The 14,163-nt window shown below is 48.3% G+C and overlaps 1 protein-coding gene across 4 annotated transcripts in view; it reads left to right on the forward strand.

Annotated features, from left to right (window-relative positions):
- Window positions 1–13,787, forward strand: part of bcor (BCL6 corepressor) — a 32,334-nt gene extending 18,547 nt beyond the window's left edge. For all 4 annotated transcript variants that reach the window (XM_079356838.1, XM_079356841.1, XM_079356839.1 and 1 more), the window contains 7 exons: window positions 1,312–1,619; window positions 2,864–3,148; window positions 8,962–9,128; window positions 9,785–9,930; window positions 12,052–12,129; window positions 12,233–12,386; window positions 12,472–13,787. In XM_079356838.1, coding sequence (XP_079212964.1) covers window positions 1,312–1,619; window positions 2,864–3,148; window positions 8,962–9,128; window positions 9,785–9,930; window positions 12,052–12,129; window positions 12,233–12,386; window positions 12,472–12,802 — 1,469 coding nt within the window. In that variant the 3' untranslated portion in view covers window positions 12,803–13,787. The remainder of the gene's footprint in view (window positions 1–1,311; window positions 1,620–2,863; window positions 3,149–8,961; window positions 9,129–9,784; window positions 9,931–12,051; window positions 12,130–12,232; window positions 12,387–12,471) is intronic.
- The last annotated feature ends 376 nt before the right edge of the window (window positions 13,788–14,163 follow it).

Genomic DNA, 14,163 nt, shown 5'->3' on the forward strand with positions numbered 1-14,163 from the left:
CTATCTTTGGCTCACGTTTCACTCTCTTGTTGAGAGGTCTGTCTTTTCGGGGATTTCCCGTGAGCAGGCGGGGGGCAAAGGAAATGAAGTAGGGTTACTTCCCCTTAGCAGAGGAAAGTCTTTCTAGTCGGAATAAGGAACAGGACCAAGGGACGAGAAGCCAAAATCTCCCCCTCCCTTGAGGTTTTGGGCTTTTTGTTCAGCTGCTCTAAAGCAGGTTCTGTAAAAACGATGAAAGTGCTCTGCAAGTGACGGAAGTGGCTGCTGCAGATACGCGTAGGCAGGTGTAGTGTGACTAATGTGTGATCAATGATTTTCTATTGCTTTTTTTCCCCCTCAATACCAGTCACAGTTAAAGGGGAGGGGGGGGGGGGGGTTTGGGGGGGTTTACTTATTAAAACCAGGGCTTTCCCTTATTCATGTGCCCAAATGGAGGCAGAGCGAGGCAAAGATGAAGACAGAATAAAATGGCAGGCGGAAGATTAAAGGAAGTGACTGAAAGCAGAGGAGACTTGGGGTTTACGTTTCCTGCAGGAAACGCAGGCCACTGATTGGCCACTGAATTCCTTCCTTTTTGCGTTCACCTTTTTAGATATCACCCTTGCAACAGCTATGTCATGGTTTTTTTTTGGTTGTTTTTTTTACTGCCAATATGGTTATTTTACTATGTCTGGGAGAAATAAGAGGCAACTCTAAGACTTCACTAATTGGAAAAAACAGATTAATTTCTGTTAGCATCTTCTTTTCGAAACAGGTTTCCTGCATAATGGGCTACAAAGAAAGTGCTTGTATATTAAGTTTCACCGAGATATATGATTTTCCTCCTCAAGGGTATTCAGTGAAGGATTGATTGATTGAATGTGCAGCTTATACAAATCAAACCGAGAAACATTTTTCAATGCTCCTTCTGAGGAAAAGCATTTCCGTTGGGCTGCATTCAACACTTTGCTTTCAAGGGCAGGTTTTTGTTGTTTGTGTTGATATTTCCTATAAGAGGGTGACACCAGAAAGGGCCACATCTGTTTAGATAGATTACTCATTGTAGTTGTGTTGCTGCAGTGAATGAGTGCACACAAGTCACTAAGGGGAGGTTTATGCGAGCCTCTGTTATGCGTGCAACGTTGTGTTTTTATTTATTTTACATTTTTCCTGAGCGAGCAGGCACGCTGCACTCCCAGACAGCTCTGTGCTCTCATTAATAAACCAACAGAGGGTGAGAGATGGCCTTGCAATACCTTCCCATCCTCCCCTCCCACTGAGCTCTCGCACTATCAGCCGCTCACTCTGCCTCCCTCTTTCCTCCCTCTCCAGGACTCGCTGCTTCTCCCCTCCCCCCCAGCCAAGTGAAGGACAGAGCGCAACCGCTGGGCCCCTTCTCAGGTGACCGTGGCCTCAAGGAGCCCAGGAGGGGCCCCCCTTCTCCTGCCCCAGAGCCGTCCGTAGGAATCACCCCTCCTCTCAAGCCCCGTCGCCATAGTGACACCGACAAACCCAAGGGCAAGCGGCCGTGCAAGACCAAACACACCAGTCAGAGGGAGCGGGAGAAGAGGAAAGAGGCCACACCTAGCGGGCCGGGCCAGCGTTGTGCGGCTGATCTGGGAGCAGCTGAGGATGACAAGGTGAGTGCTGATAGGCTGTCTGGCTGCGATACGGGCGTCTGGATTTTTGTAGCAGCAGAGTCTGTTTCAGTATGCCTGTCGGCGCCTCCGATTATGCAGCTGGGAGAGAGAGAGGGAGGGAGAGAGGAAGGAAGTATGTTTACAATGTTTAGAGTGCTGCTGGAGCTTTGACCTCCTCGTGCCCTTAGCGGCTCCCTGCGGAGCGCCTGCCTGCATGTGTGTTTGTCTTTGGCCTTAATTGTCGAACGTGTCATCAGTTCTGTATTGTGTGTGGGTGCGTGCCACGGGCTGCGAGTGTTGGTGAGCATTCTTGACATTACAACTAAACCCCGGAGCAATTATACATCGCAGTCGGTGTCCGCACACACTCCCTCATTCTCACAGCGAGGAATGTGGCAGTCACAGACGAGCGTATGAAGAGCCGGAGTTCAAAAGAGAGAGAGAGCGAGCGAGAGCGAGAGAGAGAGAGAGAGGGAGAGGGAGAGAGAAAAAAAAAAAACAAGCACGGGGGGGAAAATTGTGGGGAAAAAATATGGCTAGTTCTTTTCCACTCACACTGCTCTCCTCTTCAGCCTGACAGCTGCTTCCACATGGAATTCCACTGAGAGGGCACGCACTATACACACACACACACAATCACACACACGCACACACACAGTCACACACAGAGGCATGCAACTCCCTGTCTCTGGCGTGTTGCGCTCTGAAGGCTCTGTTGGTTTAGCGGTTAAAGGAAAGTGGCGTGCCAACCTGCAGTGTTTGGGGCGTAAACAGTTGGTGTGAAAGCTCTGTGCACGTGTTTTTTTCAGCGATGCATAGAGTGATACTTCCATATAATATGTAAACACACAATCCAGCTATGTATACGTTGGCTATATGAAGGTAGTATACGAAAGTGTAAAAGTTGAGATGAAGCAGAGTAATTACAAAAGTTATCGCTAAATCTACCTTTCCAAATAGATCTCTGCTTCATGGTGATGATGTCATTAGCATCACTAGTTGAGTCAAAAAAAAAGGCAAAAGAACGGATGTATATTTGTGTCTGAGTGCTCTATATTCCCACAACTACAGTACATCCCCTCATAAGTGTGTGCATATTTAAGTGGGTAGCGTCATGCATGTGCCCTTGACTGTCCGTGTGTGTCTGCGTTGTGGCAGTTGCTGTAACACTCTGCCTCCCTCTTCTCTCTCTCTCTCTCTCTCTCTCTCTCTCTCTCTCTCCCTCCCTCTCCCTCTTTCCTCAGCTGAGCGAGCAGCGCAGCGCTCCGAGGAAGGGAGCCGCCTCTCCTAATCATTATCCCTGCTCTCCAGTCAAGCCCTGCTCCCCTGCCGCGCTCTGTCCGCCCTGCCTCCAGCCCCAGGCCAACGGCAGAGCGGGCGCTGTCCCACCAGAGGCTGTGGGGGCACACAGGACCCCCCCTGCTGAGCCCCCCACAGTGCGTCCAATCCCGCCAGAGGCTCGCCGGCTGATCGTGAACAAGAACGCCGGGGAGACTCTGCTCCAAAGAGCGGCGCGACTCGGCTACGAGGTAATAGGATTCGCTCAAAGTCATCCTCGCTCCTTATCGCTTTCTCTCTTCATATTTTACAGTCTTACACCTCATCCCTTCCAAATCTGCACTCTCTCTCTCTTCTTAAATTGAGATCATTTTCTCCCCCTACTTTGTTCCTGTCTGTGACTCTGGCAGACATAGCTCAACTAAAAATTGTCTTCCCCCCCCCCCACTCTCTCTTCTCTTGCATCTGTTATTCTTCCCCCTTCAATTTCCCTCTTTTGCTTTTTGTATCATTTCCTCCTATTTTGCCCTTATGCACGCTTTGTTCTTCTACTCCATCTTTTCGGCTTCTCTCGCCCGCTACTCTCTCTTTCTCTCTCAGGTTTCCGCTCCCTCCCTCCCTCCCTCCCCTTTCCTCTCAGCGCTCTCTTTCTCTTCCTCTCTTTGTGACTCAGATTGTCGTTGGCACCCCTCCTCCTCCTCCTCCTCCTCTTTCCCGCGAGCGCACACACACACACACACACACACACACACACACCCCTCTCCCCCCCCCCCTCCTCGCCTCAACTCCTCTCGCCTCGCTCCGCTCTCACATCTCATTAATTTTCCGTGAGGCGAAGTGTGACACGCACACACAGAGACACATGCGTGTGTGCGCAGACAGCATGAGGGATCGGTGGGATCATTATACGGAGACTGATGCTCGCTGCCTCTCTCTAGCATCGGAAGTTTTTTTTTTTTTCTCTCTCTCCCTGTCTTTTTGTGTAGCTGCCGATCGCTCCTTCCCGAACCAGATCCTCTTGTTCTCCGCATGTATACAAGAGGAAAAAGAAGGGTGTATATTTTCACGAATCTCTCAACTCCCATTGCTCGGGAGGCTTTTAATTAAAGTTGGTTGGCATGCTGTCCTGTTCCCTCAATGTTTCCCCCCCTCCTTGTTGACAGATTTTACAAATTGATTTATTGATCCAAGTGGTTTTCATGCCACTTGAGCTGCCGATTATGCCGTGCGTGTTTGCGTGCGTGTGTCCATTCAATCTCTCACCCATTTCTGCTGCTGTCTTGAGTGTGCGTGATCCGGCAGAGGTATCTTCACAGAACTGTAAATAGGTGTGGGTATCTTTTGTTGCTCATTAATTGGTTGCTTTATGGTTGTGTGTGTTGGTTGTACATGCTTATGATGATTAGGGGTGTGTGTGTGTGTGTGTGTGTGTGTGCGTGCGTGTGTGTCCGTGATTATGTGTGAAGTGTGTGAGTCAGAGAGGGAGAGAGAGCAGGAGTGTGAATGAGAGGTAAGCACTGGGAGTATAATCGCGTTCTAATGGCCCTCTAATGTGCCGTGGTGACTGTGGTTAGCAGCGGCGGCGGCTGTTTTTCTCCCTCGCTCGCACACACGCGCACACACACAAACACACGCGCGCACACACAAACACACGCGCGCGCACACACAGGGTGCAGCGCAGCAGCAGCAGGATTTAGTCAGCCGTGCTGGAGAGAAGCTGGCTCGTCTCTCTGATTTATGCGTCTCTCTCGAACATTTTTTTTCCTTCCCTCCCTCCCTCTCTCCCTCCCTCCCTCTCTCTCTCTCTCTCTCTCTCTCTTCTTTTTTTTTTTTTTCTCTCCCCCTTAGCATTTTTCCCTTCCTGCGCTCTGCGTGTGGAGAGGGAGGAGGGAGGAGAAAACCTGAGACTACACAAACAAGGCGCTGACCGCTGCGCAAACAACACCCCCGCCTTCCCCTCTCCCCCCCCCCCCCCCCCCCCATCCCTCCCTCCCTTTCTTTCTCTACCTCTCTCTCGCAGGAAGCTCGTCTCTCACTGCCTGTGTGTGATAAGCCTGGGGCAGACCCCTGGGGCTCCCACACACGCATGCATACGCACACACATACTCTCAAACAAGCGCACACACACACACACACACACACACACACACACACACACACACACAAGGATGTGCGCAGAGAGACACACCAATTTATGCATTCCACCCCACACACACTCGCATACAAGCCTGTAGACGCACAGCGAGCTTGTCTCACGCTGGTGTTTTAGCGCCGCAAGCTCTGGGCTTATCACACACAGGCAGAGAGATATGAGGGCCTGCGAGACACAGGCATGCACACACACACACACACACACACACACACACACATACAGGGCGCACATGCTGATTACGAGCGCACACAGACATACGCACACAGAAACACTGGTTATGACCCAGTAAGCACATGCACAGGCGTCCTGATGTGTTCCTCTCCATATGCTGCACAGAGTGACGAGTTCTGCTCCTGGTTTCTGTCGCGCAGCCACGCAAACCTGCACATGCAAATTCCAAATGAGCTTACACGCACACACAATCCACACGCTCGCTACAAGCACACACAAAAACTCCGAAACACCGGTTGTTGTTTTATAAGCACACACACACACACACACACACACACACACGGGCGTCCTTTCTTGTACAGACCTGCACACACAGCGTACAGAATCACGCCAAGCACACACGCGTGTAATTTAACACACGCGCACCATTCTGTGATGTTCCTGATGCCCGGGCCGACACTGTGCATATTTCATGTTCGTTTAGTTTTGCGATCCGTGCCTCTGCACACGAAAGCCCACTCTTTCTTCCTCCCTCTGCTTTTATTCTCTCTCTCTCTCTCTCTCCCTCTCTCCCTCTCTTCTGACTCGCTCTGTGAGCATTTGAAATGGTAATGAGGAGAGATTCTGCGGATGTCTTCATCCTTCTCCCCTCGTGCCGGGGCCCCTCAGCTCTGCCCATTGAAAGCACAGATAAAGGTGCAATCTGTAATTTATTCTCCTCACATGAATCACTTCTGATTTTCCTTATGAAACCACGTATGATCCAAGGAAAGTCAAAAACTAGATTGCATTTTAAGTGCCCAGCTAGACCTCTATTTATGATAGCAAAAAAAGAAAGGCTGATATGTGTAATTCATGGATTCGCTTGGGGGCTCCAAGTAAACTCAAACTGACTTTTATAGTTCCACTTTAATCACCACTGACTTGCAGAGATGTACCTTTGACCAAAGCAGTCTTGTTGCACTGAAATTTTTGGGGAATAGAATCTAACAAAGTCCAAAGCTGTTAAATTTTCAAAATCTGCTTTTGAATATTTCAGTTTCACAAATGAAATGATGTAAAAAAAAAAAAAACAGCGCATGACACCATCATGCTACTTTAATTTAGCTTCTTGTCAGCAACAGAGCTAGCTCACCTGCCTATCAGTATTAAGATACTTGGTTAGCATTTTGCTCTTTAGTAGGTTAGCTTGTCAACTAAAGTACATTGTTAGTTATCCCCATGAGTGGTCAGTTTTTAAAGCTCCTGACTGGTCATCAACCAGACCAACAAATCTAAACAAGACCATTAGAAACACAATTCAAAAACTCTTTACACATTTTCTTTAATGCTTGTTACCAAAGCTTTGTCCACCGGGGGCGCCAAATTCTGAAGTTTTCTTGTTTGGAACAGAAGAATAAATGTGAGTGGATCGGTGTGAGACTGAACAACTTAACTGAAATCACTAGGAGCAAGATTGACAGGCTTCTTTCCCCCCCAGCACAGTCATATAACAGACTTCATCAAGCGCGCACACACACACACACACACACACACACACACACACACACACACACACACACACACGTTTCACTTGTCTAGGCACGCACCCACTCTTTACTGCTTCGTCTGTTCATTGCACGGGGAAAATCACTCATGCGTCAACTACTACATCTAGTACGCTTTCACATTCTCACACACACACACACGCACACTGGCACACACACACACACACACACTGGCACACACACTGTTCTACGCAAGGAGCATACAAGGCAACTCCGCAAGGGGTTAAATGTCTGAGTGATGCATTGATTGCAGGCGAGCGCAGGGAAGCATTCTAGAGAGGGAGATTAGAGGACGGAGGGAAAGAGCGAGAGAGAGGAGGGAGGGGGGGTGGTGTCTCATTTTACTGCGGAGGAGTTTGTGTGTGTGTGTGTGTGTGTGTGTGTGTCTGTGCGGCTGTGAGTGTGTGTGGCGGGAAGCCAGGGCTCTTGTGCTAAGCTCCTCGCTCTCTCCTAGTGATATTAAACACGGCTTCGGAGGTTTAGTGCTACGCCTCCTCCACAGCCAGGCACACAGACACGTCTGCTCCACAAAAATGCACACACACAAACGCATGCGCGCGCGCGCACGCACGCGCACGCACGCACTCAGGCAAGCTGCATATCAACACTCCCTGCCCTTCAGTCTCTCTAACACTTGCTCTCATTCACTCACGCAGACAGACACACACATGCACACACAGAGAGCGAGTGGAATCCCCCAGAGGGGAGCGTCAGCACAGCGTTCCTGAATCTCTCTCCAGCAGGCAAACAGAGTGTTGGCAGCGAGTGAAAACCAGTTGGAGCGTCGTTCTCGTCTCACCCCCCCCCACCCCCCCCCCCCCCCCCACCCCCCAAACCCTACACCCTAGTTTCTCTTCTTCTTCTTCTTCTTGCACTTCTTTTCTTGCTCACTTTTTTCTCGTGGTTCTACTTTTCACTCCCCCCCCCCCCCCCCCCGCCTTTTTCCCCCATCTTCATTGTCTCTCCTTCCTCCCCGACTCAATCGTCCTCTGTTCAGTCCTGTCACTTCATCCCCCTCTCTTCTCACTCACACACACACACACACACACACGCACACACACTTCGCACTACAACTGCCACACAGCCTTTCATCTCTTGTTATTATCAGCTGCAGCCCAGAGGACAGCCCCAGCAGATTCCATCCACAGATTCATTAATCTGTCATCAGTTGGGGTGTTGCCTCTTCCCTTCTCCCGTTCTTCTGCTTTCTCCAGCCCTCCTCTCATCCCTCTGTCGGTCTGCTTTTCTTCTCACTGCCTGTCCTTTCCTTCCCTCCATCCCCTTTGCGCTGAAAGAGAGAGAGAGAGAGAGAGAGAGAGTGAGATAAACACTTGGACTCCACAGCAGGCTAGAATTAGCATAGAAATGGAAGTTCGGAGTCATTCCCCAGGTTCAGATGAGCAGCTTTCCTCCCCTTGGCACAGGACTGTTAGCAGAACAGTTTGCCTGTCTCTGCATGCATGAGCCTTGCATTCACATACATATTAATATATGTGATAAATATATAAACAGGTTTTTGTTTTTTTTGGTTGTTTTATCCATTCAGTTTCTCAATAAGTTGCATATCCACACAGGTAAACATACCTGCAGTGTAAAACACAGACTTTTCTCATACTCGGACAGGCCCAATAGCACCAAACGGCTGGACGTCTCTCGCTCTCCGCTCTGTTTTAGTTGCAGCAGACGCAGCTCCAGTACAATAAAAACCAGTCTGACTACTTAGTGCTGGATGGCCAACTGTCACAGCCCTAGACCAGAGAAAACGCTTCCAACTCTTAAGCGCCTCTATCAAATCTCTTTGTTCAGCTTCCATTACGCTGTGTTCAGATCCCAGCCATCCTAACTGGCTGCCACAGTGGAGTCCAGGCCCAACCATGGCACACAGACGCACACATTCGCACACACATTCGCACACACATTCGCAGAATCTGGCAGGCTAAATACAGTTGAGTCACACTTAGTCTCCTCGACGTGTTCTGGTGCCAGCGTTAGCATTATGGAGCATTTGTGAGTGAGCGTGTGTGTTAGCCCGACGCACTCGGTTCCTCCTCTCCCTAATTTCTCTCCCACAGGAACTGTAAAGGGAAGGACTGTTTGCTTATGCGTCTGCTCTGTCTGGCATGTGTGTTTGCTCTTGTGTTGCTTGGGTTGTCGCCACTAAACCTTCCTATTCCTCTGTGTTGGCTCTCTTCAGGAGGTAGTGCTGTACTGTCTGGAGAACAGAGTATGCGAGGTGAATCATCGAGACTACGCCGGCTACTGCGCTCTCCACGAGGCGTGCGCTCGCGGCTGGCTAAGCATCGTGCAGCACCTGCTGGATTACGGAGCTGACATCAACTGCAGTGCACAGGATGGCACCAGGTAAACAAACGCACTCATTCATATGCACACAGTCACAGAAACTTGTGCTTGCATAAACACATCTTCTGTGCACAATGACAACATTGTCCTGGCTTTTTTTCGCATGCACTTAAAGGGCAAGCCAGACTTAGTCGTCAATTAAATCACTTCAGTTTGCACATAACATACGTGGGATGGATTTTTATCTTTGCTGAAGGAGATCAGTGATTTAATGTGGTTTAAACCTTGCAAAGGCCTTAAATGTACATTGTGTGTGAGTTTAGCTTTTATTAACCATGAAGAAGTTTGTTAACTTGATAATTTTACTATTTAAGTTTTACTGAGACCAGACGCTTCCTTAAAAAGCATCACCTCAATATGTTGGTAAACCAAAGGGGGAAATAGAGCAGCAGGAGAGATGTGAAGGAGCAGCAACATGTCAAACATGGGAAAAATGTTTGATGGGAAAACTTATATATAAACTTATGACATGCTGATATTGGAATGAGTTTTCATGAAAGCAAATAACTTTGACAGTAAAATAGTTTCGATGCCTCACACTGCCTCATTAAACTCCGTATGGACAAAGCCATTTCATTATTCCCCAGACAAATGTTGCTGGGTCTTTTCCCCCCAAAATGTTTGTTTTAAGGATGATGTCCATTTCATGTGCGTAGGCCAATTCACGATGCTGTGGAGAACGACCACCTGGATGTGGTGCGAATCCTGCTCTCTTATGGCGCTGACCCTACCCTCGCCACCTACTCTGGCCGTGGCCTGCTCAAGATGACCCACAGTGACAGCATGGAGCACTTCCTCACTGGTAAGATCCCAGCAGGCCCCCCCCCCCCCCCCCCCCCCCCCCGCAGACATTTTCAGCGTATCCGTCTGTCCATTTCGAGAGCACACGTGGAAATGGAGGACTTTACCCTCTGCCATCAGGCTTATTCAGCTCCTGACTCTGATTTGAGCTGCTGTGATTTATCCAATGCTAGAAGACGAAGCTTGTTCTTGTAGTGGATTTTAGGACTGTTATAGAAGTCTGTCTTTTTTGGTGTATTGGTGTAAATCAGAAATATGTCTGGTACTAAACTACCCGTGAATACAGATGATTTACATCCAAGTAGAAGCAGCAACTGCAAAGCATTCACATTCATCTTTCAAGGGTAACACCGGTTTGTTGAGTGAAAATGGAGCTTACACCATATGACTTAAACCCTGAAATAACAGTAAATGACTTTGGATTTCTTTTGGGATCTAAAAACAGGATAGAATTGCTGCATAAACTGCTGTTACTGCCTTAAGTGTACAATTCTTTCTTGTTTTGCATTGAACTCTTTTGCAATCAGCCAAATAAAAGGATGTTTTTTCCTCAAAGTGGAATGCAAATGCCAAGATTTATTTGTACAATGAACACTTAGTTTTTGAGAACGAAAGTTCACTATAGTGTGGATAACAGAGGTGGGTTGTTTCAAAAGGACAGTTACTACACAGTTCCCAAACGTCCTCAGTCCTGGCTCTTCACTGTTTGCTGTTTTTCCTCTACTCTGACCTCTGTGCAACCTGTTGGTCTGAGTCCCTCTCTGTAAATCCTCATCCTCCTCCCTACTGCCGCTACAAGACGTGTCCCTCTCTGTCATCCTGTTGCCTTCCCGAACCCTCCCCCTTCCCTCCCTCGACCACCTGTTAGACAGGGAGTCTCAGCCCGTCGGGGTGCGTGCTGCTGCCTCAGAGCTCCTCTATCTGGTTACTTAGCAACGCCAACTGTGTTTGCTCAGTGTACGTGCGGAAACGGGCTCCACTCTGGCTGGAGGCTCTGCTTTTGTGTGCGTGCGTGACGGGGCCTGAATGTGTCTTTTCACTACAGTATGACGTTGGCTGTAGTCAGGGTGTGTGTGTGTGTGTGTGTGTTTGTTGGAGAGTGCTCGTCTGAATGTTTGCAGTTAAAGTTTAGAGAAGGCAGAGAGTTTGTGTACAGGAGGAGGAAATGAGAGCACACACGCGCACACTTCCTCCGAAGCCAGCTGCTTAATATTACATGAACATCTAACAAGCTAAAACCGATTATCTGAGACACGCCAGAGGCTTTAGAGCAAAAGATGAGACGAGACGCAGGAGACAGGAAGGGAGATCAGGGTGAAAATGAACAAGTGTAAGTTCACGCTGAACAGGTTTGCTGCAAAAGAGGGAGATTTATACGTCTACGGCTGGAAAGATGGTGTTGAATTTTGAAAAGAGCGTGAACGGATGGATCGATGGCAGCTAGATTGACAGAGCAGGGAGAGAGAGAGAGAGGGAAGGGAGGGGGAGGGGGGGATCGTGCAGCAGAGAAAATGAGCGATAGCGAGCGATCGCTGCCCTCCCTCCACCTGGTCCCACTCATCTGGAGGCCGTTAATCCCTCCAAACACACGCCAGACGCCCCACGCCTCAACGCTGGCACAAAGCCCAGCTCTCGCTCTGCAAATGTGTGTGTGCATGCGTGTGCTCATCACACACACTTTGCTCTCGCTGTGTGTGCTTATCCAGCGCTCTCTGCTTGTTTGTTTCCAGCTTGTGTGCCTGTATGTGTGCGCGCTGCGACTGTGTGTGGTTCTTGTTTGATTCCTGGCAGCTCGGCTCTGAACTGAGCCAGCTCTCTCGCCCGGCGGAGACAGTCGCTCTCCTCCCCCGTGGTACAGCCGCTGGCCCCTGACCATCACCACCTCCCCCCTCCTCCTCTTCACCCCCATCCCCCCCCCCCCCCCCCCCCCAAAAACATTTGCTCCGTTTGTTTCTCTTTTCTCTCTTGACACGGCCCCTCCTCCTCCTCCTCCTCTGTTTTACTGTGCTCTTTATCCATTTTTCTGCTGCAGACTTTAAAGGGCAATTGTATTTGCCTGCTTGTCTGTCCCCAGGGCTCTGACTCTTGAATAACAGGCTCCTCTCCTCTCCTCTCTCTATAGATTACTTTGCTGACCTTCAGGGCCGCTCGGATGACGACCCTGGGATTTATTGGGAATTCTATGGCAGCGCTGTGTGTGGTGAGTACCCGTGATGACTCTGATGACTTGAGTCTTTATTTTAAACTGTCTGGATGTCCGCTAAAAATAACGTCTTTTTTTTTTTTTTTCTTCTCTGTGTCAGAATCAAGCGAAGAGGGTGGCATCTATGACATCCTGGCCGACCCTCCAGGCCCAGAGGACGAGGATGAGGATGACAAAAGGGAGGTGTTTGAGTTTGAGTTCTCTGACCGGCCTCTGCTGCCTTGTTACAACATCCAGGTGTCCCTCTCCCAGGGGTGAGTATCATCCCAAGAGCAGACATACTAATTAACATTTTTACCCCATCTGTGTTCCTAATCTTTTCCGGATTTTCTCTTTCAGGCCGAGGAACTGGCTGCTGCTCTCTGACGTACTTCGTCGGCTGCGGATGTCAGCCCGTGGTTTCCGTCAAGCCTTCCCCCACATGGAGGTGGTGACAGTAGCAGAGGCAGAGTTTTACCGGCAGGCCTCTTTGTCGCAGCTCTTCTCCTGCCCTGAGGAGTTGGAGGGCTTCCAGCCAGACAGTAAGGACCTGTTGGACCTAGTAGAAGACAGCGCTGAGCTGGCTGCGCTGCTGGGCTCCTCACTGGAGTGCCTGGATGACAACTGGGACCACGCTGGGGACAAACTGAAGGAAAAAATCAAGGCTGTTGGCAAATTGAGCTCGTCTTGACCCCCAAAAACTACTGCACCTGGACTTTAATCCTTAGCGACTGCATTTTTCTTTAGAACCAAGCAGAGGGTTATGATGATTTGCCTTAGACCTGACCCTTAGTTCCTACGCCTACGCCCTGCTCTGGATCAGCACTGGTGCACTGTATAGATGGACTGACCCGCTGGCTAACTGGGCTGCTAAAACATTACCCTCTGACAACTGAGTTTCAGAATATTTGTGACTTAATAATGGTCTTATTTTTATAAATTAATATATGTATAAATTCATAAATATATATAAATATATATATATAAATAATACGAGATTTTTTTTCCTTTCGGATGTTGCTCACGACTCTTCTCTGAGAGATTTTGTATGGCAACAGGGTGTAGGTCTTGTTGTCAGTGGAGTGTGTGAGCACGCAGCACACTGTGCCAGTGTGTAGCTGTACAGGATAAAACAGAGGCAGTGCTATTGAATGTGGTATTTGTGTTTATAGGAAGCACATGATGTCCTTTTTTTTTGTTTGTTTGTTTTTTTTTCCTCAGACTTCAGCGCCGGCTTTGGCCTCAGGGGTGATTCTGTTGTAACTTTTTTTATTTTAATGTTCAAGTTTTTTGCTTCCTGTGTAGTCTGCAAAACTACAAAAATGTTTGTATAATAAAGTTTTAAGATGATGTTGATATTTCCCCTTCAGCACAGAGCTTGTACATAACAGGGAAGTGACTGCAGTAAAGTAATTTTTGGTGTGTTCATTTTTTGTTTTAACTTTGTAATTAAAATATCTCTTAATTTGTATTTATATTTTACAAAGGAAGTTGCTTAAAAATAAAATATACAAACTGCAAGAGAAAGTTTGTTCCCGTTTTCTTTTCAATCGGGTTGAGGATAACAACAATAGTTTAGCAGGTTGCCCTTTAAAGATCAAATATTTTTTTCATCATTATTGTATGATGTGCCTGAGTGTCTAAGATGTGGACAATAAAACAATCCTGTATTGCCATCTCTTGGAATACTTTTGTACTGTCCATGTCCTTCATTGTTTTGCTGCAGCTTTGACTGAGAATCCCACAACCTCCTATAGTTGCAGCATCTCTGTGCTTGTAGCGCCCCCCAGTGTGCAGAAGCAGTTACAGATTCTCAGTTTTCTATTAAGTTGAACTCAACTACATAACTGGATGACTGGTGACCTGAACAGGTTTTATCCAGCCTAGATGGATGAACGGGAACATAACTTTAACAAAAAATGAAGTAGTCCTGTATTTTTCTTTCATATGTTTTCACAAGGGTTAAAGAGAACATTTTATCGTCTTCATCCAGGCAGGATAAACAACAGGGCAAGGTTGGCCCCATCGCTGTTTCAGTATTTTATAATTTCA

This window comes from Symphodus melops (genome assembly GCF_947650265.1).
Source record: "Symphodus melops genome assembly, chromosome: 12".
In the NCBI taxonomy this organism is placed as follows: domain Eukaryota; kingdom Metazoa; phylum Chordata; class Actinopteri; order Labriformes; family Labridae; genus Symphodus; species Symphodus melops.